Source organism: Thamnophis elegans, chromosome 2 (assembly GCF_009769535.1).
Source record: "Thamnophis elegans isolate rThaEle1 chromosome 2, rThaEle1.pri, whole genome shotgun sequence".
Lineage (NCBI taxonomy): Eukaryota > Metazoa > Chordata > Lepidosauria > Squamata > Colubridae > Thamnophis > Thamnophis elegans.
Genome location: NC_045542.1, coordinates 160,822,385 through 160,839,296, shown reverse-complemented (window position 1 = coordinate 160,839,296; position 16,912 = coordinate 160,822,385). Strand labels below are relative to the sequence as shown.

Here is a 16,912-nt window from a genome sequence, read left to right as displayed (position 1 = left end):
ACGGATTTTCCACACACCAAGCTCTGATGTGGTTCCACACACCAAACGCACAATTTCTTTTCCTTGTGTATCCTTTCCTGATGCATTTTTAGCTTTGATTTACAATGAAAAGGTTTCTCTCACTCTGCACCAGTGGTGGCTTGGTTCGGCGGAACCAGTAGTGGTATGCCGGCCTGGGAAACAGAACCGGCAGCAACCCAGGCTGGCCACGCCCCTGAACCGGTTCCCTGGCCATCATTGTTGCCGCAGCCATCTTGTTTTTGAGTTCTGCACATGCACGAATGAATTGCGCGCGCGAACGAACTGGCCTGAACCCACCCCTGCTCTGCATACTTCTAAAGGCGATTTTTCCCGTGCGGTTTTTGGGTGTGCCTGAAAAATGCTGATGGTGGATGAAATATTTCTCACAATCTGAACATTTATGTAGTTTTTCTCTACTCTGGATTCGCAAGAGTACTTTTTCCCGCGGAAAAAAAACATTTATTGCACTCGGGCAGAGATTGAGTTCAGCAGCTCTGCTTTCTCTCTGCTGCCTGTTACTTCTTTGTCATCATCTCTTTTTAGTGGACCAACTATTGCCTTGATTTTGGGTACTCCCAATCCTGAAGTTATAGGGAAATACTCGCTCCCCCCCAATCCAGACCCATCAATGTGGCCTCTGGGGCTGGGAGCATCCGTGTATTTCTTCTCTCTCTTTGAGGGCGCTTGTGAGGCAGCATTCATGGCCTCTGCTGGAATCCTCGTTGCTTCTGGTGGGGGTCCTTTTTATGTTTAATAAATTGGTAAAGAACAGGCTGGTTCTGCTTCTGCCCCTCTCTCACCCAATTCCCCCCCACCAGATGAAGATGGATCGTGACCCAACAAATGCGCACCTGACAACAGCGCGCCGACAAAACCGCGGGGATAAAACCGCAACATCGACAGCACGCCCACAAAGGCGCGCCGACAAAAGAGTACCAACAGAAGCGCGATTAGGGTTAAGGTAAGGGTTAGGGTTAGGTTTAGGTTCAGGGTTAGGTTCAGGGTTAGGGTTAGGTTTAGAGCACGCTTCTGTCGACGTGCTTTATTGGCGCGCTTCTGCGCTCATTCATCAGCACAATTTCGAACTCATGGTTTTCTCCCCGCGGTTTCATCGGCACGTTTTTGTCAAGCGCGCATTTGTCAGTGAACCAAGATGGATAAGATGCACCACCACCTACCCAACCCCGGATTAGAGCCCAAGCCCCAAATTTTCTTGCATCGAAAGAGGAAGGGACGGAGAGCAAAAGTGAAAGAGGCATTTTCTGACCCGAATCCACAAATTCCATCAAACGTAGAAGAGAAAGATGCTTTTTTGACAAAAGTGTTTTTGCAACTTCAGTTTTTCTTCTGGATTTTTTTTTAAGGTGAGGAAAGAGTTGAGGTTTGAATCCCTTCTTGGGGGAAGACTCTGAATTTGGGGAAGAGACCCAGAATGGCCCCTCCCCATAATCCCCCATTGGTGATTCAGAACCTGGATGGGAAGTGGGAACTGAGGGAGAAGCATATTGAGGGGTTGCACCCCTAAATTGACTCCCCAAAACTCTCCCTTTTGTGATGGGGGGCTGGAGACCCTCCCTTTGAGATGGCCTTGGGGAGTTGCAGGGGACAGAGAAGAGAGCTGAACCCCAAATTCATGCAAAGGCGGATCGTAGGACTTAAGTTGTGGGGAGAAGAAAAGTTGGGTGTCCCCTTCTCCTCAAGACCCCCAGGCACCCCCTGCAGTCAAGCCCTCCTGAACTGGCTCTGCAGGACCCTTGCTCAAGGGGAAAATCTCAAGAAAGTCCAGTTTCCTTTTGGAAAAGCATCTTAGGGACAACCATGACCTGGAGGATGGAGGTTCTCCATAGCTGACTCCACTTTCCCCTTTGGAAATTTCAGCAGACACAGCCTGGATTGGTGGGGGGGGGGGGCGGCTAAAATACCTTAAGGGAGCATCTAGTCCACCCCTCCAGACACACAGAGAAATGGAGCTTCGGGTTGAAAGTCGGGGGGGGGGAACAAAAGGAAGCTCACACTGCCCTCCAGTCCTGGCATGAAGCAGCCCCCTGAATGCCCCCTTGAAGCTGCAACCCCCCCCTCCAAAAAAAAGAGAAAATCTTCCCCTTTCTGCTTCTGTTTGGGGGGGGGTTCTGAGTTGTCCTTCCAAACTCTCCCTTTAGCGAAGGGTGGTGGGGCCCCTCCCTTTGAAATTATCTTGGGGGGGGCTATTTGGGAGGGGGACAGGAAAGAGGCCATGAAAAACCATTCAAAGAAAGCTAGTGGAGATGAAGATTGGGGGGATGGAGAAACGTTTGGGGTATCCAGGGAAGGTGGGGGTCGAAGGGCTGGGAGAGCCCAGGATTATGGGTGTAGGTATCCTTATTGTGGTCCCTTCCCCAGATTCCCCCACACACAAGAAAGAGGGAGAGAGAGAAGCAGGAATATTACTTTCCTTGCAGCCCAGAGAACGCCTGGGGGTCTCTTCCCTTTCCTCGTATTTCCTGCCACTTTGGGGGGCAAAGAGGCCCGAGGGGGATCCAAGGTTCCCTCCAGACGGACTGCTGGACCAGTTGAACGTCTGCCTGCCTTTTTCCACCCTGGGAAGATGGAAGAGGTCGATCAGGAAGCACCTCCCCTTCCCCTCATTTTTCTCCCCCCTCCAGACCCCCTACAAAGGGTGGATCCCACGGGGACCGACAGTTCACCATCTCTCCTCTAGGAGGCATCTTCCAGTAACCTCTTGCGATAGGTTTCATGCCACTCCTCTGAGAAACGTGGCTCCCTCCTCTAAGAAGCCACTGGGAACGATGGGCCCTGGGCTCCTTGATGGGTTATTCCTCCTCCCCCCAGCCCATTTCCTGATCCAGTGGAGGTCCGAGAGCCACTTCCTCCCCCCACTTTGACTGCACAGCCATCTTGCCTGTTGTGGCCCCTCCCAGTCCATCTCCTGAAAAAGGCCCTCTTGGTTATTTTGAACAATACCTTTATTAAGGATTATATGCACAGAAAGTTATACAAATATTTGACTGTGAATATATGAAAAAGGAAAAAAAAGTTCCTCCAAAAAAGATAATAGGAAAAAGAAAACGTCCCCTCTTCATCCTCAGCCAGCAGATTCAACATCAAAACTTTTTCACTAAATAAACAGCCAGATTCATCCCACTCTTTGGGGAAAACGGGGCAGGCAGAGAGTTTGGAAGGCATGTAGAGTGCTCCTGGGGGCTGGGGAAGGCAAAAACGAGCAAAAAACGGCCCATTTTTGTGATAATGGGGTGTGTAGAGAGTTTTGAAGGCCTGTAGAGTGCTCCGGGGGGGCTTGGGAGGGCAAAAACACCCCCATTTTGTGAAAAACAGGCCATTTTTCACTTGTTTTTGCCCTCCCCAATGCATCCCATTTTTGCGAAAAACGGAATGCACAAGGCGGGGTTTTGGGAGGCCAAAAATGCTGTATTCAGTGTATAAGATGCACCCAGATTTTCATCCTCTTTTGGGGGGGTAAAAAGCTGCATCTTATACTCCGAAAAATACGGTAAGTATAAAAATACAATTAACAGTGAAAAACTAGAATTAAATAATTTGAGATTAGATAACGGAAGAATATATTTTAACGAAAATAAGTGTATTAATAGCAAAATTATAAGGATAGGATTGGAAAGAGTATGAATAGGTGTAACATTAAATATTTGAATGATTGTGGCTACTACTAGAAGTGTGTATTGAAATATGGAAAAATGAAGGAAGGATCACGTCTTTGAATATTAAAATGATAGGGAAAGGGGGGGAGGGGCTAAAATAGCCACCTGGAGTCCTTCGGGATTGGGCGGCCTATAAATCTACTAAATAAATAAATAGATAAATAAATAAATAAATAAATAAATAAAATAAAATAGAGGTAAAAAGAAGAGGGGAATACTAGTAAAAACAGACAATATAATGTATGGAAAAACTATTAGAAGGTTTAGAACTGAAAGACAATAGTAAAAGTTATGTATTAACAAAATGGAAAATGAAGTGCAATTACCAGGAATAACAATATTATGTTTACTTGTACTGAAATATATGATACCCGGGTATCACATCATCCACGTAATGAGATGTATGAAATTAAAAAAAAAAAACTTGCAAAAAGAAAAAGAAAAAAAGGGTTCTCATTATTGTTCACAGCTGAAGAGATTTATCTCTGCTATGGACTTTTTGGTGCCTTTTTAGCTTTGATTTACTAGGAAAAGATTTCTCGCACTCTGCACACTTGTGAAGCGGCTCTCCTGTGTGACTTCGGGTGTGGATGTGAAGGGCTGAAGATTGGGCAAAACATTTCCCACGCTCCAGACATTTATATGGTTTTTCTCCAGTGTGGATTCGTTGATGCATCACAAGAGAATATTTCCATGAAAAACTTTTATCACACTCTGAGCATTTGTGGGGTTTCTCTCCCGTATGGATTCGGCTGTGATTTCTAAAGTGAGATGACTCAGCAAATACTCACCCACAGTAAAACTCTCCTCTTTCATACTGTGGGTGTTTTTCTAACTCATTTAAGAATCGGACCTTTTTTTAAAACTTGAAATACAAAAAGATACAAAAAGAAACAAAGAAATGGTAACATTGTAACGCTGCTACTTGGAGGCTAGAGGTTTGTGTATTGGAAACAAAATACTTTTTTCACTGATTATCCTATTATTGGCACTTCAAGGACTCACAGCTTGTTTATAGTGAGTAATAAGAAGAAAAGCACACAGATGTTCCTTTGAAGTAGATTTTTAACCAGAGAAAGGTGAAATGTTATTGTGATGCTTAATTCTGCTAAAACCTTCTAAACTAGAGTAGCAGTGTTTGTCAGCTGGAAATCATGGGGCAATTTCAACACCAGAAAGTTTTAAATCTGCAAAAGGTATTCTCAGAAATACAGAAATTATCAAATACAAGTGAGAGGATAAAGAAGAAGTTGGATTACTTAGTGGATCTAACAGTAAAATATGACGGAGAAGTTGAAGATGACGAAGAAAGTGAAGATCCAGCGGGGGGGGCGTGTCCTTCCCCATATGCTCCTCCCCTCTAATCTCCACTCGCAGCCGGGACCACGCACTCCGCAGTCGCCTCTGTTCCTCCAGTGGGCGTGGAGCAGTGGTGGGTTTCAAAAAAATTTGGAACATCTTCTGTAGGTGTGGCCTGCTTTCCGGGTCCACTGGTGGAACCGCTTCTAACCGGTTCGGTAGATTTGATGAACCGGTTCTACCGAATAGGTGTGAACTGGTAGGAACCCACCTCTGGCGTGGAGGGTGCCTCTGCCCATGGGAAGAGTGTCCCTCCCTGCAGGCTGGAAGCAGGGCTTCCTAATCCCCAGAGACCCCAAGACAGGAAAGAGGAATATTTGGGGGAGGGACCCAGATCTCCTCCTTCTTCCCATGGAGGCAACGCCCTGCAAGAGGGAAACAATCAGCCAAGCCCCTGCAAAATGGAAATGCTTTTTTAAATTTATATCCACCTTTATTATTTTTACAAATAAGTCAAAGACAGTGAAGATATCCCATGGATCTTCCTTCACCTTTTTGCCTCACAACAACCCAGCAGGATGGTTTATGCTGAGAGAGAGAGACTGGCCCAAGGTCGCCCATCAGCCTTTCATGGCCAAGGCAGGACTGGAACCCAGGGCCTCAGGCTTTCTAATGCAGGCCTTTAACCTCTAGGCCATACTGGATGTCCTGGGTGTTGATTGCGAATGGTCATCTTTGAAGATGGGGGGACTTCAGCTCCCAGAATTCATGCTGGCTGGGGAGCACACAGCTTAAAATTTTGAAGTTGAGAAACACAGATATGGATGTAGAGAGGCATGTACCGCCGTCCATGTAGAGACACACGTTTGAAGACTGTTTATGAAAATCATCCCCCCCACAACCCTTCAAAGAGACATGTAAGAATTCAAATCCACGATCAAGACCAGAACTTGTTTGAGATGAGTGAGGCTGGCAGGGCCCTTGCTTACTTGCAACAAGCAGCTGCAGAAGGGGAGACAAACCATTATGAAATGGAGAATTAACCCAGGAAGTGTGACTTTTCTGTAGCAGCCCCTGTCCTGGGAAAGACCCTTTCCTGGGGAGGATGCTTCAGCCCCCCCCCAATCTTCTGGAAAGCTTTAGGGGGCTGTTTCCCTCCCCAATGTCTGGGACAGAGGAAGGCTGGGACTGGAGAATTAGAGTTTGGTTGTGTTTGTGGGTGTGTCTCAGGCACCTGATTGTTTTGGTTTTCTTGATTTTGGCTTTAGAGTTGCGAGTCCCTTTTCAGAGTTGTGTTTTACAAGACAACTCTGTACACAGAGTCCAATTTCTTGCCTTTATACAATGACCCCCTTTTGCAAAACGCCACAAGGTTTATCAGCGCTTTATGACATTCAGTCCACAATTTACAGCATAGATATTTCCTAACGGGGCAAAGAAGCTAACTTGTGAAGTGGGTGGTTTCCATATTTGATACTAAATAAATATAAATAAATAAGTGCAGGTGATTCCTCAACTTTCAACCTTAAGTGGGTCTCTGCACATTTTGGATCCAGGTCATGAATAGCTTTGGCAGGTGGGGTCCATTGAAACTGTGAAAGGTGAACCCCCATGGCTGCCTCTGCCCTCCAGCTGTGCCTGATGAGCTCTGGGCTGAAAGAGGGGACCGACCCAAAGTCAGCCTCTCCCACTTGAGCTCAGAAGGGAAGGAAGGACAGTCCGTCCGTCCCCAGAAAGGGCCACAAGTAATAAAACCCCCTTTGTTGGCAGGAGGAGCTGAAGGCTGGCAGATGGAGATGGTGTGTGTGTGTGTGTGTGAAGGAATTAGCAGTGTGAAACAGGCACACTGGGCTCTTTTCCCTACTTCCAGTTGACCTTCCGTGTCTCCCAGGACTGGACCTTCTTCCCAGAGAGCCCGAAATCCATAAGGAGAAAGAGCCTCCATCAGACCTGAGGAGCATCCGGGTACCAGGCGCCTCGGGGGAACCAGGTGTCTGGATCAAGGGGCTCAGAGGGGGCCCCGCCCTGTGCTTGGAGGGGTGGGGAGATGCCAGATTCCCCCTGAAGTAGCCAATAGGAGTGCGGCTGATCCTGGCTTCTGAGCATATCAGCATTCAAAGTTTTTAGAACCTTCACTTTTGTCAGTTTAGTTATGATGGTTCCAGAAGTTGTTGAAATTCATTTTTCTCATTAATCTACCCTCAGTATCTCATATTGATAAAGAAAGCAGCAGGATTTGACTGCAGAGCATGGCACCATCTGATTGCCATTTTGACTCTTTTGACCATCCATAATATTTTTTTAAGAGTTATCTACGCAGATCAACAAAAGAACTTTAGCACAACTGTGTACAGTATGATTGTAAATATCCTGTATGTATGTGCATGAACATATGAAAAAACAATGTGAAAAACAGAAAAAAACCCTCCCCAAAAGATAGTAGGAAAAATAATTTTTTCCTCTTCATCCTCAGCCAGCATATTCAACACCAACCCTTTATCACTAAATAAAATAATAAGGATGCATCTTCATTCCACCCTCAGCCCATTTTTCTCCTCTCTAAATTTTCATTATTAAAGCCATTGTTAAATTCATTAACAATGGCTAGTAAAAAATAACAAAAAGATCTGGGTGCAGGTTATGATTGTAGCAGTTTATGACCCGAAATCCATTCCCCATTTGTGGTCATAATCAAAGACTTCCAGTTCTCTACCAACACACATATAACTCAGTTCCTGGTGAATTTTAACATGTGACATTTAAAAATGCATGTTTTCCACATTGTTCACGACTAAACAGGTTTATCTCTGTTGTGGACTTTCTGGAGCATTTTGAACTTTGATTTGCTAGGAAATGGTTTCTCACACTCTGCATACTTGTATGCCTACTTTCCTGTGTGATTACGGGTGTGCATCAGGAGTGCTGAAGGTTGGGCAAAACATTTCCGACACTCATTTAAATGGTTTTTCTCCAGCGTGGATTCGCTGATGCATCAAGAGAGAATTTTTCTGAGAAAAACATTTATCACACTGAGCATTTGAGAAGTTTCTCTCTTGTATGGATTCGGCTGTGACTTCTAAGGTGAGTTGAATTAGCAAATGCTTTCCCACAGTTTAAACATTTGAATTTTTTTTCCCCCGTGTGAACTTTCTCATGACTTCTAAGGGCTGATGAGGTACGATAAAATCTTCCACATTCGTTGCATTGATACGGCTTCTCCCCTGTGTGGATTTTATGATGTGACGAAAGGTCTCCACTTTGAGCAAAAGATTTTCCACATTCTACGCATCTGTAGGGCTTCTCTCCTGTGTGGACCCTCTGATGGGTTTTAAGGTTTGGTTTATGGGAAAAGCATTTTCCACACTCCCCACATTTGTAGGGTTTCTTCCCTGTGTGGATTCTCTCATGAACCCGAAGCTCACCTATCAAATAAAAAAATTTCCCACACTCCCCACATTGATAGCGTTTTTCCCCTTTGTGCCTCAGCTGGTGTCTCTGAAGCTCGTAAGAATATACAAATCGTTTCTCACATTCTGGGCATTCAAAAGGTTTCTCTCCAGTGTGAATTCTCTGATGTTGCAGCAGGTTTGATTTCCAGGAAAAACACTTCCCACATTCCAGGCACTTTTCATTTTTCTCCCTTGTGTGTGTTTTCCAATGACTCTGAAGAGATGAACTCCAGGTGAAACATTTTCCACACTCAAAGCACTTGTAAGGTTTGATTCCTGCATGGATCTTCTCATGGGAACAAAGATGAGCTTTCTGAGAAAAGCTCTTCCCACATTCCCAACACTTGTAAGGTTTCTCCCCTGTGTGGATTCTCTCGTGGTTTCTGAGGGTGGGTTTTTCACGGAAAAATTTCCCACATTCTAGACACTGGTGAGGTTTCTCTCCAGTGTGGATTTTCTGATGTGTAAGAAGGTGTGCCTTTTGACCAAAGCGCAAGTCACATTCCTCACATTTATAGGGTTTTAGTCTTGGGGGGATTTTGAGATCTTTGGAATTTTTCCCAGAGAAGGATTTCTTCCCCTCTGAACCTTGACTGGATCCACTTCCCACATGGACCTTCCTGTGGGTCAAAAGGAGGGACCTGCTGGCAAAGGATTTCCCACATTCTGAGCATTCATAGGATTTTTTTGCAATGCTGCTTGTGTTTGATGGGGGATTCAAGCGTTTCCTAAGCTTCATCCTTTCGGGCGGCTGCTGCCTTGGGCTGATTTTCTACCCTCTGTTGACAGTTGTCTTCAAGGTAAATCCTTGGTCACAATCTTTTATCCGCTGTTGGAAGGAAAAACAGAGAAGAGTATTTCCTTTTCGGAAATATAGAGAGTCACAATATCTCTAGAAGGAAAACACTTATGTTGTTGTGGTCATTAAGTGATTTTTGGGAGGTTGTTAAGTGAAGGCAGACCCAGGGAAGAGGTGGAGGGGTGCCTGAAGGGGGGCGGGGAGACCCTGGAAGTCCAGCACAGGCCACGCGTGAAGTAGGAGAGCTGCAGCCGCCCCCAGAAGCCTCAGTCGCCCCACCTGGGCCCTGCAATGGGGCAGAAGTGCCAAGATGGTGCCTTAAGTGGAGTTCTGGGGCCTTCAGCCATTTCAGCCATCTGCCACTGACCCCAGGACTGGACTTCAGCCCAGTGTCACTGCTGCCATCCAGAAATGCCCCCTTAATTCCCAGACCGGAGGCCTCTGCAGCCTTCCTGCCATTCTCCAAGCCGCCTGTTCCATGTTGTTTCCAAGCAACGTGTCCCAAAGCATCTCTAAGCTTCTCCAGGAACCCCTCAAGTCAAATGCAGACTCTGATGGGACTCCGATGGCCTCCCTCCCCCACAAGACAAAGCCGTGCTTCTCACCTGGGTCTGCCTTCACTTAACAAACACCCCAGGTTGCTTCTCCGATGCCCTGAGCACAACCAGGTCAGACCAAAATGCTGTGTGTGTGTTTGTGTATTAGAAGGAGGAGCTCAGTCAGGGCACCCTAAAAGAGACTCGATCCCAGAAGATCCCACAGGAAAGGAGGAGGGGGAAATGGCTCCGATTCGGAGTTTCATTTTTCTCCGGGGGTGACAGCACAGGCGCCCCGAGAAGGATCATTGCCGATCAGAGCAAATAAAGCAACACATAAAGATTTTTAAAAAGCTTATTTTCCAAACAAAGTTTCAATGACTCACCTTTAAAGTTAATCTTAAGAGGTCTCTGGGTTACTTGTTACCCCTCTGGGTCAAGGCCAGGGAGGATCCCCACCGCCAAACAGTTTGATTTCTCCTTAACCGATTGGCCCTTTGTGCAGGAAGCTCCTCCTACAACGGGGCCAAGATTTCCAAATTTTCTAAGATTGAGTCCCGGCCAAAATTTCGGGTGGGGGTCTGATCCAAGAATGCCCCTTTCTCCTCTCTGGAGTTCACAGCCACATCTTCACTATTCCCCTGCAAAGGGAAATGAAAAGGACTCAGATGCCGACATAATGCTGAGCTTAATCTATAAACGACCTGGAGGAGGAAGAGAAAAATAGGGTTGTTTGAGGAGGATACAAAATAACAGGAGACAGAATCGAGGTTCAAGAAGATCTTGTTGGGCCATAATGGAGGAAACCAGCAGGATGAAGCCCAAGAGGGACCAATGCATAGTTGTGAATAGGAAAACTCAAAGGAAGGTGAGAGAGATCAGAAAAGGGCTCCTCTTTCCTGCTCTTTTTGGAGGTTGCAAGGCTCCCCCCCCTCAGATTCATTCTGCCTCCCACCCTTTCATGGCAGTCCCTCAGGGAATAGTCAGGAAGGAGAGGAGAACATCAGGTGGCAACCAGCCTCCAAAGCTCCTTAAAACCTTTGCTTTGTAAAGCATCCACCCTTCAGGGCCACATCACAGCCCCTTCAGGGCAAAAGAAGGAAAATATTTCTCCTGATTCTACCAAGCAGATGAAACATTAGCATAAGAACAAGGATTTCATCTGTTCCCCTTTTAAATTGAGCTCAGAGAAAAAGGATCTTTGTGGGTTAAGACAACATGAACTCAATTCAGTTCATTTAGAGCCTTTTTTCTTTCTCCCAAACTCCCACCCCCCCACTGCAATGAGGTCGCTCTGTGTTAAGAGCACATGACAAATCTCAACAAAGGTTTTAAAGCTCCGTTTTTCCAACTCCACCTGTGGGATAGGGATGCTCAGAGACCTCTGACGGACCACAGAGAGACCTTCTAAAAAAATAACTTACCCCAAAGTTCCTTCCCGGATTCACCCGGAGCCCCCTCGGGGAGCCTTGCCCGGGAGAGGAGGGGGCAGATCCAGCCGAGGGACGGAGCCCCTTTTGTCCCCCTGGAGGGAAGGGCGGGATCCGCTCCCTTCAAGCAACGCCAGAGCCCGGATCTCCCCGAGGAAAACCCTGCGAGCCGAAGATCGGGATCCGCAGCTCCCTTCCTCCTGGCGGGGGGCGGGGGGGAGATCTCCTGGCTGGAGGGGCGGCCTGGAGGGCGAAGGGAGAGCAGCCCCACCTGCCCCCAGCGGGATCCAGGAGCCTCTCCCGAAGGATCCAGCGCAGATCCTCCGAGGAAGGAGCGGAAATCACCGTGGGAAGCGGAAATCCAGGCAGTAAGGCGGGGGGGAGGGGGAGAGAGACAGAGCCGGGGGCGGGGCTTCTGCTCTGCTTAATGGCTCCGCCCTTCGCCCTGTGGCCCCTCCCCCTATTGCAGCCTCAGCCCCTCCCCTTCCCAGCTGGGGCTCCTCCCCTCCTCCTTCTGTGCAGTCCGGGGTGCCTCTGCCCATGCGAAGAGCGCCCTTCGGTTCCCCGCCGGGGCTCCAGCGTCCCTGAGGGCAACGGAAGGCCCGAGAGTGGCGGAGGGAAGGGCGGGGATGGCGGCGCCTGCCGAGGCTGGAGAAGAGGGGGATGCGGAGGAGCCCCAGGAAGAGCCGCTCCCGGACTCTCCGGGCTCCCTTCCGCGGCTTGAGGCGGGATCGGGGAAGAGAAAAGAGGCCTCCGTGCAGCCGCGGTTGGGGGAGCGCCAGGGGGAGGATCGGGAAGGAGCCTCCGGCGGATCCCTTCTGGTGGATCCAAAGATTCTCAAAGTGGATCTAGGCAGCTGCTCCCCCCCCCATCCCTCTCTGCCTTTCTCGTCCTATGGATCCCTGCAGGCGTTTCGTGGGGGGAGGATCCCTGCCGGCATCGCCTCCTCCACACCCGGGGCCGGATGGTCGCCCAAATGCAGTTCCTCCTCCTCTTCCCTCGCTTCCCCCCAACCCATCATCCCCTCCTCTGGGGGCCGCGAGAGACGCAGCCAATTCTGGCAATCTGCCCACATCGGGTTCCCGATCCCTTTTGGATCCTCCCGATGGGGGGAAATCATCATCATCATCTTCTTCCTGTGAGCTGAAGCTGAAAAAAGGCACCTGGAGAAGCTCCGTCATAGGAACCTTCCCGGCTGCTGGTTAACCTTTTCCTAGCTCTGTCGGATCCCTTCAGCTTCCCTCCACGGGATCCCCAGGAAGGATACGGAGACTGAGCAGGTGGCTCTGCAATAGGAAAAGGCTTTAGAGATCCTCTCCCCTCCCCACCCTCCCTTGGAGATCTCACATTGAAGCAACCATCACTTCCAAATTCTTTGTCTTCTGTCCCTCTGTCCTTCCTCTCTCCTCCCCCCAACTCAGCCCAGAATTTCTCCTTCTGGCTCCACTCTCAGAATAAGCCTCTGCACAAAGGATCCCTTCCCTTTTTGCCTACAGAACAAGTAACAACTGCAAAAATCAACTTACATTCTATTTAGTGACAGTTCAAAGTTACAGGGGCAATAGAGAAAGTGATTTATAAAAGTTTTTCACACTTAGGACATAGTTCGCATCTCACACACACACACACAGAGTCATGTGATCAAATTTCACGTGCTTGGCAAATGGTTCACACTTACGGCCGCCACTGTGCTCTTTTTGCGACCTTCCAACAAGCAAAGTCAATGGGGAAGCCAGATTCACTTCTCAACTGGGAGGGGGGGAGTGGAGGGGAAGCTGATTATGAGCGTAGCTACATTTAATAATGATTGAACAGACAGTACACCACAAAAAGTGTCACTTCAGAATCCAGATGTTTTATTAGAATTTACAGCATAATAAACGTAAAGCACCTACATTAATCACATTGCAATGAGGGTCAAATCAATCGAGCCGCCAGAAGGGAAGGATTGAAACTGACGGAGCACCTCCCATTCTTCACTCTTGCCTTATATACCTTACGTCCTCAAAGACACTCAATTTTCAGGATTCTGCCGCCTTGCCATAGCAACAGGGCAGTGGCTCATCACTTCAGCCTAAACGTCACAGTATAACTATAGTATATTTATAGATGTGACCAACATATGTTCCTTTTTTCCCTAGGATCCTAGCCCACCACATCTTGCACAGCACATTTTCATCATACACAGCATAATTGCCACGTACCGTTTTTTTCGGAATATAAGACACACCAGAGTATAAGATGCACCAAGATTTTGAAGAGGCAAAATAAAATATGTTTTTTGCACTGTGCAGGCCTCCCGAAAACAGCCCGTTTTTTGTTTAGGTTTAGGTTTATAGGTTTATTGGGATTTATATGCCGCCCTTTTCCCTGAGGGGACTCAGGGCGGCTTACAACCACAGGGGAGGGGGGTGCAAGGTCAGAAACAGAACAATATGTGCACAAAGAAAAAATAATAAAACACAACTTTCATTCAGCAATCAAACACTCGGGCGGGTAATTGGAAACCTATCCCCAGGCCTGCTGGGAGAGCCAGATCTTGAGGGCTGCGCGGAAGGTCTGGATAGTGGTGAGGGTACGGATCTCCATGGGGAGCTCGTTCCACAGGGTCGGGGCAGCAACAGAAAAGGCTCTCCTCCGTGTGGTCGCCAGTCGACATTGACTGGCAGATGGGATTCGGAGGAGGCCCAGTCTGTGCGATCTAATTGGTCGATTTAGGGAGGTAATCGGCAGAAGGCGGTCTCTCAAGTACCCAGATCCACTACCATGGAGTGCTTTAAAGATGGTCATCAGTATCCTGAAGCGCACCCGGAGACCAACAGGTAGCCAGTGCAGCTCGCGGAGGACAGGTGTAACGTGGGCGAACCGCGGTGCGCCCACTATCACTCGCGCGGCTGCATTTTGGACTAGCTGTAGTCGCCGGATGCACCTCAAGGGCAACCCCATGTAGAGCCCATTGCAGTATTCCAGTCTAGAGATCACAAGGGCTCGAGTGACTGTTGTGAGAGCCCCCCGGTCTAGGTAGGGCCGCAACTGGCGGACCAGGCAAACCTGGGCAAATGCCCCCCTGGTCACAGCCGACAGCTGGTGATCAAAAGTCAGCTGTGGATCCAGGAGGACTCCTAAGTTGCGGACCCTATCTGAGGGGTATAAAATTTGACCCCCCAGCCTAAGCGTTGGTGTATTAGCCAAATTATTGGGGGGGAAGCACAACAGCCACTCGGTTTTATCCGGGTTGAGTACCAGTTTGTTAGCACTCATCCAGTTCTTAACGGCCTCCAAACCCTGGTTCATCACGTCCACCGCTTCATTGAGTTGGCACGGGGCGGACAGATACAATTGCGTATCGTCCGCATATTGATGGTATTTTATCCCGTGCCTCCGAATGATCTCGCCCAGCGGTTTCATGTATATGTTAAATAGTAGGGGGGATAGGACCGAACCCTGAGGTACCCCACATGTTAGGGGCCTCAGGGACGATCTCTGCCCCCCGACCAACACCGACTGCGACCTGTCCGAGAGGTAGGAGGAGAACCACCGCAGAACAGTGCCTCCCACTCCCACCTCCCGCAGTCGTCGCAGAAGGATACCATGGTCGATGGTATCGAAAGCCGCTGAGAGGTCAAGGAGAACCAGGATGGACGCATAGCCTCCATCTCTGGCCCTCCAGAGATCATCGGTCAATGCGACCAAAGCGGTTTTTGTGAAAACGGGCCCGTTTTTTGTCCAAACAATGGGGCACGCATAGCCTTTAGGAGGCTTACAGAGTGCTTTTAGGGCTGGGGGGGGAACAAGCAAAAAAACGGCCCATTTTTTGCTCATTTCTGCCTTACCCAGCCCCCAGGAGCACTCTGGAAGCCCCCTAAAGGCTATGCATGGCCATTTTGGTGAAGGGGCGGGGCTTTGGGAGGCCAAAAATGCTGTATTCAGTGTATAAGATGCACCCAGATTTTCACCCCTTTTTTTTGAAGGAAAACGGTGCATCCTATACTCTGACAAATACGGTAGTCAGGGACACAAGTCCATCACACGGGCACCACTGACTTCTCATAATCAAGGTGTGTGCTGGGTCTGTGATACCAGTGAGCGTGGGTGAGCATGGCCAGTTGGGCGCAGAACAAGTCACCCCTCTGGGCAACTGGACCACCTGCAAAAACCAGCCAGTAATGTGCCAGCAAAGGGGAGGTGGGCAAAGGAACCACTTGGGGTGAAGGGGCTGCAGAGGAACAATTCAGACAAAGTGGGGAGGGGAAGAGGCACTTCTCCCCCAGGCCAGAGGAAGCATTCTCTGGGGCCCAGGAGTTGTGGAGGTGCAGAGCTCATCATTAGGGCTGGCCTTCCCACCTCCCATGATCAAAATGGGGGAGAAAGAGGAGTCCCTCCACTTTACAGAAACATTGTTTTCCATTCTCCAGTCGTACTTTCGGATGAGAGGTTTCCCTGCAAAGTTTGCAAGGGAAGGAAAGGGGGAGGGGGGGAACAGAGGGGGGGGAAGGGGAAAGGGTGGAGTTGCACAGACAGACAGACACTTGCAGAAATGCTCCATTTTCCATAGATGCGTGAATTTAGATGAAAGAGTTGCGCTAAAAGGCTCCATAAGAGTTGAAGGGAGCTCCCTGAGGTTGGTGGTTGGTTGCTGCCTTGATGATGTTACCCAGTTGGGACAATGACACGTCTCTGGAGAAACACCGAAGCTCAGAGGCCACCAAGGACCCCCCCCATTCCCACCCTCAGCTCTTTTCTTGGACTGATTTTGGGGCTCCTGGAGTTTCTGCAGGAGGACGAGGAGGAGGAGGAGGAGGAGGAGGGGGGAGGAGGAGGAGGGGATCCTGATCCAAAGGAAGAGCAGCTCTGTGCTTGGAGGGGGCATTGAGATGCCAGAAGCCTCCCTGAAGTAGCCAATAGGAGTTGGGCAGATCCCAGCTTCTGAGCACATCAGCAACTATGACATAAAGGACATTTCTAGTGAAAACTTCCAACCTAAACCAGCTAGGTAAACATGCTGCATTGGTCTGGGGAGGGCATGCCAGTTTATAGAGGGCAGAGAAAATAATTAACCTAGCAAGGAGTTAAGGTACGTCTCCTTTAGTGCAGTCAATGAACCCCACCCAAGAATGGGATAGAATAAAATAGAAGAGAACAGAATAGAATAGCAGAGTTGGAAGGTACCTTGGAGGTCTTCTAGTCCAACCCCCTGCCTAGGCAGGAAACCCTACACCACTTCAGACAAATGGTTATCCAACATCTTCTTAAAAACTTCCAGTGCTGAAGCACTCACAACTTCTAGAGGCAGGTTGTTCCTCTGATTAATTGTCAGGAAATTTCGCCTCAATTCTAAGTTGCTTCTTTCCTTGATTAGTTTCCACCCATTGCTCCTTGTTCTACTCTCAGGTCCTTTGTAGAATAGTTTGACTCCCTCTTCTTTGTGGCAACCCCTGAGATATTGGAACACTGCTATCATGTCTCTCCTAGTCCTTATTTCTAATAAACTAGACATACCCAGTCCCTGCAACTGTTCTTCATATTTTAGTCTCCAGTCCCCTAATCATCTTTGTTGCTCTTCTTTGCACTCTTTCTAGAGTCTCCACATCTTTTCTATGTCGTGGTGACCAAAACTGAATGCCGTATTCCAAGTGTGGCCTTACCAAGGCATTATAAAGTGGTATTAACACTTCACATGATCTTGATTCTATCGCTCTGTTTA

General features: G+C 48.4%; 1 protein-coding gene across 2 annotated transcripts; it reads right to left on the bottom strand.

Annotated features, from left to right (window-relative positions):
- Window positions 1–7,837: 7,837 nt before the first annotated feature.
- Window positions 7,838–11,636, bottom strand: LOC116504549 (zinc finger protein 239-like). Of its 2 annotated transcripts, none has more exons than XM_032211629.1 (3): window positions 11,203–11,636; window positions 10,165–10,482; window positions 7,838–9,272 (listed from the first exon to the last, which is right to left on the bottom strand). In XM_032211629.1, exon 3 carries the CDS (start codon window positions 9,180–9,182, stop codon window positions 8,019–8,021), a length of 1,164 nt encoding a protein of 387 aa, XP_032067520.1. In that variant the 5' UTR covers window positions 9,183–9,272; window positions 10,165–10,482; window positions 11,203–11,636; the 3' UTR covers window positions 7,838–8,018. The 2 variants fall into 2 exon arrangements, with proteins under 2 accessions (XP_032067520.1, XP_032067522.1); XM_032211631.1 differs by having other exon boundaries at window positions 10,165–10,419.
- Window positions 11,637–16,912: the final 5,276 nt, after the last annotated feature.

Excerpts from the sequence above, each read along its gene's own strand:
- LOC116504549 (XM_032211629.1), bottom strand. The coding sequence starts at position 9,182 with ATGAAGCTTAGGAAACGCTTGAATCCCCCATCAAACACAAGCAGCATT.